We start from the raw sequence: 13570 nt of genomic DNA on the forward strand, positions 1-13570 counted from the left end.
AACCTGGCCTTTGGGCCATGGCTAAGCTGTGAGACCTGTGGTCAGCCAGCCTCCCCTTCTGTAATCACCTTGATCCTCAGTGCCCTCATCTGTAAAATGGAACAGTAGCACCTCCCTAAGTTGTTGTTGTTGTTTGGCTGCCCCTTGACTTGTGGGATCTCAGTTCCCTGACCCAGGGATTGAACCCAGACCTTTGGCAGTGAAAGCTCTGAGTCCTAACCGCTGGACCGCCGGGGAATTCGCCCGAAGTTGGTTTTAAGGCAAATGAAAAATAAAGCATTGTTGAAATTCTTAGGTTCCTAATGGTTATTGTGCAATTTTCATTTGGCTTAAAACTTTATTTTTAAAAAGTATTTATTTGTTTGTTTATTTGGTTAGTTGAAGCACACAGGATCTTCGTTTCATCACACTGAGTCTTTCGTTGTCATGCATGGGCTATCCATATAGGGGTGATTGCAAGCGAGCAATTTAGTAATATTTTTAAGGACAATGATTCTTGAACAGACATGTTTGGTGTCTCTTCTTTGTTCACTAGCCTTTGAACCACAGGGCCTTCTCACTTGTCTCCCCTTTACCTTTTGCTCACACACCCCTTGCTCCGGCATCTTGGAGCTCAGCTTTCCCTTTACTTCCTTTGAGAAGCCTTAACAACCCCCCTGTCCCCAGCCTAGGTCATGGCCTTCTGTTTGTTGTCATGTGCTGTATGTATTCCTCCTGCATGATAGCTTCCATAGCTGTAATTTATTTAAATGTCTGCCCTCTTCCCTGAGGACACCTTGTCACTTAGGTATATTCCAGCCAAATATGCATAACCTACATCTAATCACAAGGAAACATTATTTTAAAGTAAAAAATGTTTTTCAGAGGTCTGTCTTCCATAGGTCTGCCTTCCTTGCTTTCCAGGGCTTCGCTGGTAGCTCAGTGGTTAAGACTCTACCTGCAAAGCAGGAGACCTGGGTTCAACTCCTGAGTCAGGAAGATCTCCTGGAGAAGGAAATGGCAACCCACCCCAGTATTCTTGCCTGGAGAATCCCATGGACAGAGGAGCCTGGTGGGCTACAGTCCATAGGGTCGCAAAGAGTCGGACAGGACTAAAGCAACTTAGCATGCACACATGCATGTCTTCCATGGTAGTTTGTAAGCTCAAAGCATCTGGGACCACACCCGCCTTAGTCACTGTGACATCTCGAGTAGGCCTGGAATGATGGGTATGTGTATCTTGCCTATGAGTGGTTTCCAGAAGAATGAATGAATGTGTGAATGGTGTGTACCTTTACCCAGATACAAAGCCCTATCTGCTGACTTATAGCTCCCTGTATCTTTTATAAGATAGCTGGATCATTCCAATGGGAAAAAAAAAAAAAAAAAGAAAAACTTACATCTTCATTGTCACTAACCCTCCATTTCTCTGCATTTCTCCTCTAGATGATTTATATTCTTGAATTTACGGTTTTGTTTCTAACTTGGTCATGAAGATTGAAATCAAGTTTACATGGTTTTGTCTTCCCCGTAGCTCCTGCAGAAGAATGGCCAGCTGTCCACTGTCAACAGCTTAGCTGAGCAAGGCGAGCTCGGCCTCCAGGAGGAAGCCCTGATTGGCCAAGAGGAGGAAGTGACTGTCACAGATGGTAAGCCGCCTTGCCTGGCTCTGGGTAGAGCCAGGGGATGGAAGGCAAACAACACCAACAGGGAGTCCTCAGAGGACAATTAAAAACAACCTAGGCAGGATTTGCCCTGTCGTGTTACCTGTCATACACTCTCAGTATCATACTGATAACAAAAGCAATCCATTGTAGCCCCCATATTTCGGTATAGGAGGTTATAGCAATGCTTATAATGAAATGAAGTCTTTTTTTTTTCATTTTTCTCAGGCATCCTTATCTTGAAACCATGCTTTGGTTGTTGTTGTTATTGTTGCCATGTTCCAACCACTTGCCTGGTGTTGGATTCTTATTGAAAATGCTGGGGTCTTGGTTTAGGAGTCAGTATTTCTCACTCTGGAGTAGCCTACTGCCCTTGTGAAGATTTTTCTGGTAGTCTGTATTGCTTTCTTTTTGTTAATGTATTTAAAGTATTTTATATTTATTTATTTTCAGCTGTGCTGGGTCTTTGTTGCTGCACAGGCTTTTCTCTAGTTTTGGTGAGCAAGGGCCTCTCTCTAGTAGCGGTGCCTGGGCTTCTCATTGCAGTGGCTTTTCTTGTTGGCTGAGCACTGCCTCTAGGGCACACAGGCTTCAGTAGTTGCAGTGTGTGGGTTTAGTTGCTCTGTCGCATGTGGGATCTTCTCGCATTGGGGAATCAAACCCATTTCTTCTGAATTGGCAGGTGAATTCTTTCTAGTGGTGTGTATTTCAAGAAGACATTTGCTTCTTGGAAGGAGAGCTATGACAAACCTAGATAGCATAGTAAAAAGCAAAGGCATCACTGCAGACAAAGTCCTGATAGTCAAAGCTATGGTTTTTCCTGTAGTCATGTACAGATGTGAGAGTTGGACAAAGAAGGCTGAGCGCCAAAAGTTGATACTTTCAAACTGTGGTGCTGGAGAAGACTCTTGAGAGTCCCTTGGACAGCAAGGAGATCGAAGTAGTCAATCTTAAAGGAAATCAACCCTCAATATTCATTGGAAGGTCTGATGCTTGAAGCTGCAATACTTTGGCCCCCTGATGGGAAGAGATGACTCATTCAAAAAGACCTTCATGCTGGGAAAGATTGAAAGCAAAAGAATAAGGTGGCAGAGGATGAGATGGTTGGATGGTGTCACCAACTATGGGCATGAACTTGAGCAAACTTTAAGAGATGGTGAGGGAGAGGAAAGCCTGGCATGCCATAGTTCATGGAGTCACAAAGAGTCGGACACAACTTAACAGCTGAACAATAACAGCATATTTCAGGGTGCACACCTCTTTGCCCCAACTATAATATACTGCGCATGTTATAACCTTTATCCCAGAAATCATAGAGGGGTGGTTATTGGAAAGCAAATCTGTGAGACCACATTATCACTGGTTTGATTTCAGCCCATGGACGGGGTGGGGACCATACCTCAGGGTCAGAATCAATCACCTTGACAAGTTGGGCTCTTGCAAGGGAAGAAGAACTTTCCTTTGTTCTTGTTTCTTGTCTCATCATCTTGTTTAGTCATAAAGGAATGATTTAACAACTCCTGTGGATGTACAGAATGATGGCATATGGTAAACTGATGCTTACATGTAATGTGAAAAAGACAAATGAAGGGAAAAGTCTTGTGAAAGGAGACTGGCCATTGCCTCGGTGAGATGAGGTTCATCTAACATGTGGAACCTGTTTCTCCTGTGTTCACCGCCCCTGTGGAGCTGCTGCAAGCAGGGAGCTGCTTTTGAAGTTGGTGGGAATTGTGATCTTTCTCTAGCACCACAGGCACCCTATAAAGTTAGAAATACATAGTCTCACACAAGGAGGATCTGCACAGCCTGTGTCAGAGTTTCAAATGATCTCTACCAAAATAATTGGAACGGCCCCAACTCAGATTCCAAAGTCCCACGCTCTGTCCTTCCCATGGTTAACCTTTGAATCAAATCAAGCCACAGCCTTTTTGGAGCCTTCCATAGCCAAGTCACTGTGCCCCGTGCTTCAGGAAAGATGGAAAAAGCTAAAATGGCCCATCAGAGGAGATAAGCGAGTACATGGAAGGATCCATAAGATGAAAATGAGGTTGAGACCAGGCAACATGGTGATTAATGAATCTTGCAAGAGACAAGAGCTCCTTAGAGCTCTGATGAAACCCTTGTTTGAGATCAGGGAGTAGGATGAGGTCTGGGGCCTGAGGGGAGGTTGGGTTTAGATTTGTTGGGACAAGGGCTGCCAGCCAAGGGGTGGGGGTGGGAAATAAAACAGCTGACACTTCACAAGCGTTTACTGTGGGTCCCGGTTCAGTTCAGTTCAGTTGTTCAGTCGTGTCCGACTCCTCGACCCCATGGACTGCAGCATGCCAGGTTTCCCCGTCCTCCAATATCTCTCGGAGTTTGCTTAAACTCATGTCCATTGAGTCAGTGATGCCATCCACCCATCTCATCCTCTTTCGCCCCCTTCTCCTCCTGCCCAGTCTTCCCCAGCATCAAGGTGTTTTCCCATGAGTCAGCTGTTCACGTCAAGTGGCCAAAGTAATGGAGCTTCAGCTTCAGCATCAGACCTTCAGGGTTGATTTCTTTTAGGATCCTGGGTCCTGGAGGTGCACTTTTTGTGCAGAATGACCTCTAGCAGTAACCCGATGAGACGGGTCCTGTCTTGATTTAAACCCAGACCAGCATCTCCCCAAGCACGAGCTGTGCAGGACACATCCACAGGCTTGTCCACTGAGCAAGGGGCAGAATGGAGACCCAGAAGGGAAAAGGGGCTGGGTCAGAGAGCTCTTCTGAAAGCTGAGGGGAGTTTAGAAAGTATTCCGGCAATGCAGATCACTGAAATATGCCTCGAGGGGGCTTTCGATCTGACTGGTGTGGAGTGTTGATAAGAGAAGGGAGAGAGGCTGCAGCAGATGCCCTTATTCCCAGAACATCCCAGGTAGCCTGGAATCCTATCTAATCTGTGGCACGTTTACTAGAGATCTGGCTATCTTTCTTTAGTCCAGATGGGATTTCTTTCACTTTTCAGCCCTGTGATTCAGTTCAGTTCAGTCCTTCAGTCATGTCCGACTCTTTGCAACCCCATGGACTGCAGCACACACGAGGCCTCCCTGTCCATCACCAACTCCCAGAGCTTACTCAAACTTCACATCCATTGAGTCGGTGATGCCATCCAACCGTCTCATCCTCTGTCGTCCCCTTCTCCTCCTGCCCCCAATCCCTCCCAGCATCAGGGTCTTTTCAGGTGAGTCAGTTCTTTGCATCAGGTGGCCAAAGTATTGGAGTTTCAGCTTCAGCATCAGTCCTTCCAATGAACATTCAGGACTGATTTCCTTTAGGATGGACTGGTTGGATCTCCTTGCAGTCCAAGGGACTCTCAAGAGTCTTCTCCAACACCACAGTTCAAAAGCATCAATTCTTCGGCCCTCAGCCTTCTTTATAGTCCAACTCTCACATCCACACGAGACCACTGAAAAAACCATAGCCTTGTCTAGATGGACTGTTGTTGGCAAAGTAATGCCTCTGCTTTTTAATATGCTGTCTAGGTTGGTCATAACTTTTCATCCAAGGAGCAAACATTTTTACCAAAAGTGATTCTGTTCCCACTGATTGATTGGAAAAGAGCCTGATGCTGGGAAAAATTGAGGGAAGGAGGAGAAGGGAGCAACAGAGGATGAGATGGTTGGATAGCATCACCTGAGTCAATGGACATGAATTTGAGCAAACTCCAGGAGATAGTGGAGGACAGGGAAGCCTGGCGTGCTGCAGTTCATGGGGTTAAAAAAGTCAGATATGACTGTGTTCTGCATATCAGCTTACTGCAGTGTAAATAAAGACATAATTTGGTATGTAATGCTTAGCTGTAGGATTTTGGGTACCTTGGTTTCTGCTCTTGCCCATTTCGGTAAGAAAAGATCTGAGCCGTTTTGGTCCCTAGGAGGATTGGCTCACAGTGGCATTTGCTCCTGCCTTAGGTGGGCCAATGGACAGGAGAGGAGAAAGCTACAAATGAGGGACATTTCTCCTGGAAAGGTTTTGATTTAAAGTGACAGACAGTATTTGGACACAGCCAGAATGCACAATATTTTCCCACTTTGACTTGCTTGCTTGTTTTCTGAAACCAGAAATACTGATAATTCAGAACCAAGCCTCTTCCCATAATGAAAATGAAATCCTGTTTCCTTGTAACCTTTCTTTAAATGATAGAAAACGAGATCTGCTTATTAAATATTTTCTAAACTATGCAATAAGTTTCAGATATATGTTTGTGTGTGTGTGTATATGTGTGTTGAAGGAAACTTGAAGATTATGTAATTCTGGGGGCTTTCTTTTAGAGAATATACAATTAGCATGAAAACAAATATTTATTAAAATTTTTTTTAAAAAGCAATTTATAGCAAGTTACTTTAGCCTTTGGAAGGAATGATGCTGAAGCTGAAACTCCAGTACTTTGGCCACCTCATGCGAAGAGTTGACTCATTGGAAAAGACTCTGATGCTGGGAGGGATTGGGGGCAGGAGGAGAAGGGGACGACAGAGGATGAGATGGCTGGATGGCATCACTGACTCGATGGACATGAGTTTGAGTGAACTCCGGGAGATGGTGATGGGCAGGGAGGCCTGGCGTGCTGCGATTCATGGGGTCTCAAAGAGTTGGACATGACTGAGCAACTGAACTGAACTGAACTGAACTTTAGCCTTGGAGTTAGTCCCTTCTGAGTTCTTTCTTAGGCAATTTATCATTCATCACAACTGCTTATATAGAAATACAACTTTTTTCCAACCAGAAAGCTCTATCTAGCTATGCCACACCCAGCATTCATAGGAGCTTCACAACTGCCATTAGTTTTGTGGAAAATCTTCTGCTGATTTTGTTTTATTTTGCCCTCACCTAGCAGCATGTGGGATCTTAGTTCCCTGACCAGGGATCGAACCCATGCCCCTGCAGTGAAAACACAGAGTCCCAAGTATTGGACCACCAGGGAAGTCCCTGATTCTACTGATTTTAACAAAGAACCCTCCCACCTCAGATTGTCATTTGCTCTATAGTCTATGGCTTATATGGTTTTCTATGAATCTCTATGAGTGCCTGAACAAGAAGGATTTTTTAAAAATTCTGTCTTGATCTGGGTCCAACTTTAAATTTCAAGTTTCTACAAATTAAAATTTTAGATTTTCTTTTCAAGTATCCGTTGACGTAAAGAGCTGACTCATTGGAAAAGACCCTGATGCTGGGAAAGATTGAGGGCAGGAGTAGAAGGCAACAATAGAGGATGAGATGGTTGGATGGCGTCACCAACTCGATGGACATGAGTTGAGCAAGCTCCGGGAGTTGGTGATGGACAGGGAAGCCTGGGGTGCTGCAGTCCATGGGGTCACCAAGAGTCGGACTGAACTGATACATTGATCAGATTATTTTCTTTGCAAACAGATGAGGAAAGTCAGTATTGCAAAATCAAAAAACTTAAGACCTCTTTGTTTTGATAATCACATACTTGTTAAAGCCTCCAAAACTCATTGCCGTATATGAGCAGTCACGTGACTGTGCTCTGAGACCATCTGAATGTGTCATTTACAAGGCATTTGTTTCTGGGGTTCTTGGAGATTTGTCTTTCTGCAGAGTAGCTACAGCAAACGTGATGAAGCCCGTGGATGTTATGTTTTCTCCATCCTTCCCAGGCCAGATTTGCTTGTGTGAAAGAACACACACAGTGGTGATCCTGTGCTTGGTTTTTGAATTTTGTTCACATATCCCTTATACTGTTTGCATACCCTGAGTGCGGGCATTTGCACCAGATGCGATGGAGCTGCTGTTGGAACCTCTGCCCTTGCCATTTGCTCCTCTGGGGTCAACCGCAGGTATCAGCCAGCACCCTGGGGAGCAGGTTTTGCTCTGCTGAACAGCGCGATGAGGAGGTTTCTGCTGGAACCATGCACGTGGAACAAAGCTCTGATCCCTCTGACCTGGGAGTGGTCCTAGAAAATGCCTCCTCACCACCAAAAAAAATAAACAACCCCCAACCCCCCCCATCCCCCATCTTGTCACTTAAAGCAAACGTCTTTTTTAAACTTATTTATTTATTTTTGGTTGTGCTGGGTGCTTGTTGCTGCGTGGGCTTGTCTCTAGTTGCAGTGAGTAGGGGCCACTCTCTTGTGGTCCGCAGGCTTCTCACTCTGGTGACTTCTTGCGTTGTAGAGCACAGGCTCTAGGGTGTGTGGGTTCAGTGGTTGCGGCTCCCGGGTTCTAGAGCAGGGGCTCAGTAGCTGTGATGCACGGGCTTAGTTGCTCCGTGGCACGTGGGATCTTCCCTGACCAGGGATCGAACCTGTGTCTCTGCATTGACAGGCAGATTCTTTACCACTGAGCCACCAGGGAAGCCCCAAAAGTCTTATTTATTCATCCGCATCGGGTCTTAGTGGAGGCACGCAAGATCTTTGATCTTCGTTGCGCGCATGTGGGATCTAGTTCCCGGACCAGGAATGGAACCTGGGCTCCCTGAAATGGAAGCGTGGAGTCTTAGCCATGGGGCCATCAAGGAAGTCCCACAGCAGCGGTCTTTAAGAGAGTGTGCTCCTTACCTTTCTCAAGGTTCTACTTTCCTACATTCTGATATATTCCCCACAGATATAGTAACAAAAATGGAGGTTATCAACAAGCTGAATTTTCAGCATTGTGAAGAATTTCATGTCTCTGATGGTGCTGATGTCACAGTCCTGGCCAAATAGAATTTGCTGTTTGAATCTTCCAGCTTCTGGTGTTTGGAACCTTTGAGGTAGGGAAAGGCCAGAGGTTATTTCCAAGTGCTCATAACTCTCCCCGTGGAACTTGTTACCTTACAGAAAATCCATTCTTAGGTTACAAGTTGTTGTTCTTTGCTTTTTGATCATTTAATAACTTTATCTGGAGACTGAGTACCCCAAGCACTGCTCCAGGTCAGTGTTCAAAAATGACCCCTTCCCCCCTGCAAAATACTTGCTTTTCTGTGAGAGGTGGCTTTCCTAGCCAGGAAGAAATGTTCTTATGAGTTAGTCCCTTTTGTTCTTCAGTTTGTGACATGACTGGTACCTTGTTAGTTTTCTCATGAAGGCGTACCTGTTGCTCAAATACTACCCACTTTCCTTTATTTTTCTCTATGTCAGATGTTGTCAACATCTGGCATTCAGTATGCCTGTCTCTACAAAAGAAGAACCATGAGAGCAGAGATTTCTTGGCATGGGGGGTGGGGATGGGATTTGTATGTTTCCATGTTGAGTCCCCTGAGCGTAGAACAATGTCTGATGCCCAGTAAGTGCTCAAAAAAATATTTTTTAAAGATTTCTTTTTTTATGGGGGCCATTTTTGAAGTGTTTATTGACTTTGTTACAATACCGTTTCTATTTTGATTTCTTAGCTGCAAGGCATGTGGGATCTTAGCTGCCCAATAGGAGATCAAATCCACACCCCTTGCATTGGAAGACCAAGTCTTAACCACTGGACTGCCAGGGAAGTCCCTCACAAATAGTACTTGGATAAGTGAAAACACAGAGTTTTTCAACTTAGAGTTAACAATATTACATTTTCACTCATATGGGAGAGGAGGATCTGTTTGATTTTTCCCTTTATATCAATTCATTCCCTGCATCCCCAGATGCAGGGCTCTTTAGGTGTATCCAAGGCTCTGTTTGTTTCCTGTGTTGCATCAGCACTAACAAAGCTGCTTTTCAGTGCTGGGCTCTGAAGGTGCCCACCATTGGTTATCCAGGTGTTGTTGCCTGGAAACATGAAATCAGACCCTGACCTGCCTGCAATTAAATGATAACTCCCAGCAATGCTCTCACATATGAGGGCTGGGTAGACAGAGAGAGGGGTCTCCCTTCCAACACTCTGGTATTTCAAATACAGTATTATTGCATGACATTTTCTCAAGCTGTATCCTGTTTTGTAATGTTTTGAAACACTCACAAAATAGGCCTTGAACTTAGGCAAAAGTCCTACAGTCTGCAGTTTCTGGGAACTGGTTTTAATTCAGCCCTCTGCTCCGCAGCAATATTTTTAGCGTGCCTCTCTGAAATTACTTATGTCATTGACAAATTTCTGGTACAAATACTCTGTTGCTTTCATCTTTAAAGAAACACAGATTTATTTTTCAGTAACTAACAACCAAGCTATATAGAGATTTTTTTTCCCTCTCTGAAGTATATTTAAGTCTGCCAGGGCGATGAAACTTTGCTTTCATTGTAACTTGAAAAATTTGGTGTGAGGGGGAGAAAGAATGAGTAAGACTTCTGTCCATCAGTTCAATGCAGGAGAGTAAAACCCGGGCCAGGCTGCCTTTCTCTTTTTCTGTGACCTTGAGTTGAATACATCCCTTTATCTCATTGAGCATCAGTTTCCATCTGTAAAATGAACATCCTCATCCATCTCTGAAATTCTATGACTGAGTCACATCAGAAGTGCTGGAAATACAGGCATTAAAATAACCAAATGATGGATGAGCCAGTGAAGATACACAGGTGACTTTGGGTAGGTAGGGATCGACTTGGCAATTTCATTATGCCTTTTTATAAAAACACTTTTATGCTCTTCTTTTCAGTCTAATCTTATAAGCCATTTTCTAGATTTGAAGTTTTGCTTTTTTATTTTAGCGTTTGTTGGGTTTTTGGGGGGAGGAGGGCATGTGTGACTGAACGACAACATGCAGCGTGTGGAATCTTGGTTCTTTGACCAGGGATCAAACCCGTGACCCCTGCATCGGAAGCATGGGGTCTAAACCACTGGACCGCCAGAGAAGTCTCTGAAGTTTTACTTTAATGAACAAAAAGTTCAGCTGGGAAAGCATTCAAGAGAGTCTCCCTATGTAATTATTTAGATATGAAAGAAAGATAGGAGCTTCCTAAGTGTGGCCACAAAGTAAGATGGGAATCATGTAATAGCATCTGGTTCTAGCCCAGTAAGATGAGTGAAAACTGTTGATAAAGGCCCCCAAAGACTTGTCAGTAATCTTAAATTACTGCTAAGCTTTACCTACAGATGGCTGCAGTTTTCCAGGGCACCCATGAAGAGGGTGAATGCTCTGTACACCCATGAATAGGATGGATGCTCTGGCCCAGTTGAGGAGGAGCCTAGGTAAGATGGCCTATGGACTTGTCTACATAACCTGCCAAGATTCAGACTTTCCCTTGGCGGGACCATGGCAATAAATGGTTTTTTCTAATGGTGATGAAGCCATGAATGGAAACATTAAATTTAGCATTTATTGAATAAAAATCCTTTAGATGTTTTCTCAAAGACATTCTTAAAACAGCCCCAGTTTCACCTAATATAGCATCCCCCAGATGGTTCTGGCATTGTATGTTCCAAGCACAATGTCCCTGTATTATATGAAAGGATGCTTTGAGAATGTACATCCTCTGATCTATATTTGTATGTATCTCTGGAAGAGCTTAAGTTCTACAGCTTTTTAGCCTATCACTTGAGCCTTGTTCTTAAGCATCATACTTTGAATGTTTGTTAACTGCTTTTATAATTAACGAGTAGGTTCAGTGTGATACCTGGAGAAGGAAATGACAACCCATTCCATAATTCTTGCCTGGAGAATTCCATGGACAGAGGAGCCTGATGGGCTACAGTCTATGGGGTCGCAAAGAGTCAGACACGACTGGGTGACTAACTTTCACTTTCACAATGTGATATCAGGCAGCCCCACCCCACCCCTCAGTTAACAATGCATGCATTAGTTACTTTTGGTGAAAATTGATACATGCTAGATTGAATTAACTGAATGAATGGGTTGCTTTAATGTGTCTTAAAATGTACCTGTTTCAGCTGACACCAAAGCATGAGGCAGTTATCCTGCTGTGTTAGTTTGCTGGGGCAGCCAAAATAATACATCACAGAACGGCTGGTTTCAATATCAGACATGTATTTTCTCACAGTCCTGGAGGCTGGGAAGTCAAGACCAAGGTGGCGTCAGGTTTGGTTTCGGCCGTGGCTTCTCGATGCCACCTTCTCGCTCTGGCCCCGTGGCCTTGCCCATCCCGGGTGTCTCTGTGTGTCCTAATGGCCTCTCATAAGGCACCAGTCAGGTTGCATTTGGGTCCACTCTCATTTTAACTTAGTCATCTTTGTGAAAGGTGTCTCTCCAAATAAAGCTACATTTCCACGTGTCAAAAGTTAGGGCTGCATCGTATGAATCTGGAGAGTATGCGGTTGAGCCCATGACACCCGCGTTCATGACTGACAGCCAGAAAGCCGGGTTTGGGACCCAGAAGCCTCGGGGAGAAGGAACTTCGAGGCTGTCTATGCCAGGCTCCTGCTCCCACATAGGAGGCTCTTCCGCTTAAACTCTGAAGGTTTGGGGAGTCTCTCCATAAAAGGAAACCCGTTATTCCACCGGAGTGAAAATATACCCCCACCAACTGCCGCCGGCTCCTAGCGCTGCCTTCTGGAACCACAAAGCACAAACTCAGCTCCCTTTTCCACACCGTGGCCCTCCAAGACACGTTTATCGTGTCTTTGATCTTTTCTCCTGCAGGCAGAACGTCCCCAGAGAAAACAAGCTGCCTCACATTCACAGAAAAGTGCCAGGGCTGATGTATACGTTCAGATATGGATGTCCTTGATGGACGCTTGCCAAGCATAACTGGGTTTTAATTTCAATATTCCCACTTTTAAAGAGTAGTTTATTTCTCAGACTCTTCACAAACATGAGAACAACTTAGTTTGCTTTAAACCAAGGATTAAGTACTGAAAAAATTGATTGGTGTAGAAAAGTAAACTGATACAGAAGCATAGAAAGGAGGTCCCCTATCAAGGATGTTGCCAGAGGAACTACCGTCAGATAGAATGAAGACCATGTCAATGAAAGAAAACATGACAAATGACACGTGACAAATTGTTGCTCATCCCTTTTGGTACGCCACTCACCGTGATGGTAAGCAGACAGCCTTACATGATGGAGCAGTTAGGGATACAAATAGGAGAAATCCCACTTTCCAAGTCACTGTTGTTTTTATTTAGTTGCTAAGTTATGTCCAACTCTTTGTGACCCGGTGGACTGTACCTGGCCAGGTTCCTCTGTCCATGGGGTTTCCCAGGCAAGAATACTGGAGTGGGTTGCCACTTCCTTCTCCAGGGGATTGTTCTGACTCAGGGATCAAACCAGCATCTTCTGCAATGGCAAGCAGACTCTTTACCACTGAGCCACCTAGGAAGCCCTAAGTAATTGTTGTAAATAAAAGTGGAAGATTCCCCCACCCCACCCCCACATCCCAGGCATTGTTAGTTGTAAAAAAGTGGGCGTCAGGACTTCCCTGGCAGACCAGTCCAGTGGCTAAGACTCCATGCTCCCAATGCAGGGGGCCTGGGTTCCATCGCTGGTCAGGGAACTAGATCCCACATGCCTCGATTAAGAGTTCCCATGAAAGAAAAAGTGAAAGTCGCTCAGTCGTGTCCAACTGTTTGTGACCCTGTGGACTATGCATTGCATGAAATTCTCCAGGCGAGAATACTGAAGTGGTTAGCCATTCCCTTCTCCAAGGGATCTTCCCAACCCAGTGATCGAACCCAGGTCTCCTGCATTGCAGGTGATTCTTTACCAACTGAGCCACCGGGGAAGCCCCCCAAAATGTGGAATGCTTCATGAATTTGCATGTCATATGTGCTGCCTAAGTGAGCACAAGAGTTCCCATACCGCAACTTAAAAAAAAAAAAAAAAAAAGATTCGAGTACCTCAAGGAAGATGGAATATCCTGCATGCCACAACTGAGATCTGGTACAGCCAAATAAATAAATAAAACATAGCTTTAAAAAAAAATAAAGTGGAAGTGGATGATGTAAAACAGTAGTCTCCATTAAAAAGCTTCGTGGCCTCCCTTTGTAAGCTCAGTGTACAGAAATCCGACGATTTCCTCAAGCTCATCAAGCCTTGGCCCTGAGTGTCCCCCACTTGTGTTAATTTCTGCTCTGTGTTCTGATGCACGAGGATTCTA

General features: G+C 44.6%; 1 protein-coding gene across 1 annotated transcript in view; it reads left to right on the forward strand.

Annotated features, from left to right (window-relative positions):
• The window catches only part of AKAP12 (A-kinase anchoring protein 12), a 112109-nt gene that overhangs the window by 61077 nt on the left and 37462 nt on the right, over positions 1–13570 (forward strand). Inside the window, exon 3 of the mRNA XM_070376864.1 lies at positions 1514–1628. Coding sequence (XP_070232965.1) covers positions 1514–1628 — 115 coding nt within the window. The remainder of the gene's footprint in view (positions 1–1513; positions 1629–13570) is intronic.

Source organism: Bos mutus, chromosome 9 (genome assembly GCF_027580195.1).
Source record: "Bos mutus isolate GX-2022 chromosome 9, NWIPB_WYAK_1.1, whole genome shotgun sequence".
Lineage (NCBI taxonomy): Eukaryota > Metazoa > Chordata > Mammalia > Artiodactyla > Bovidae > Bos > Bos mutus.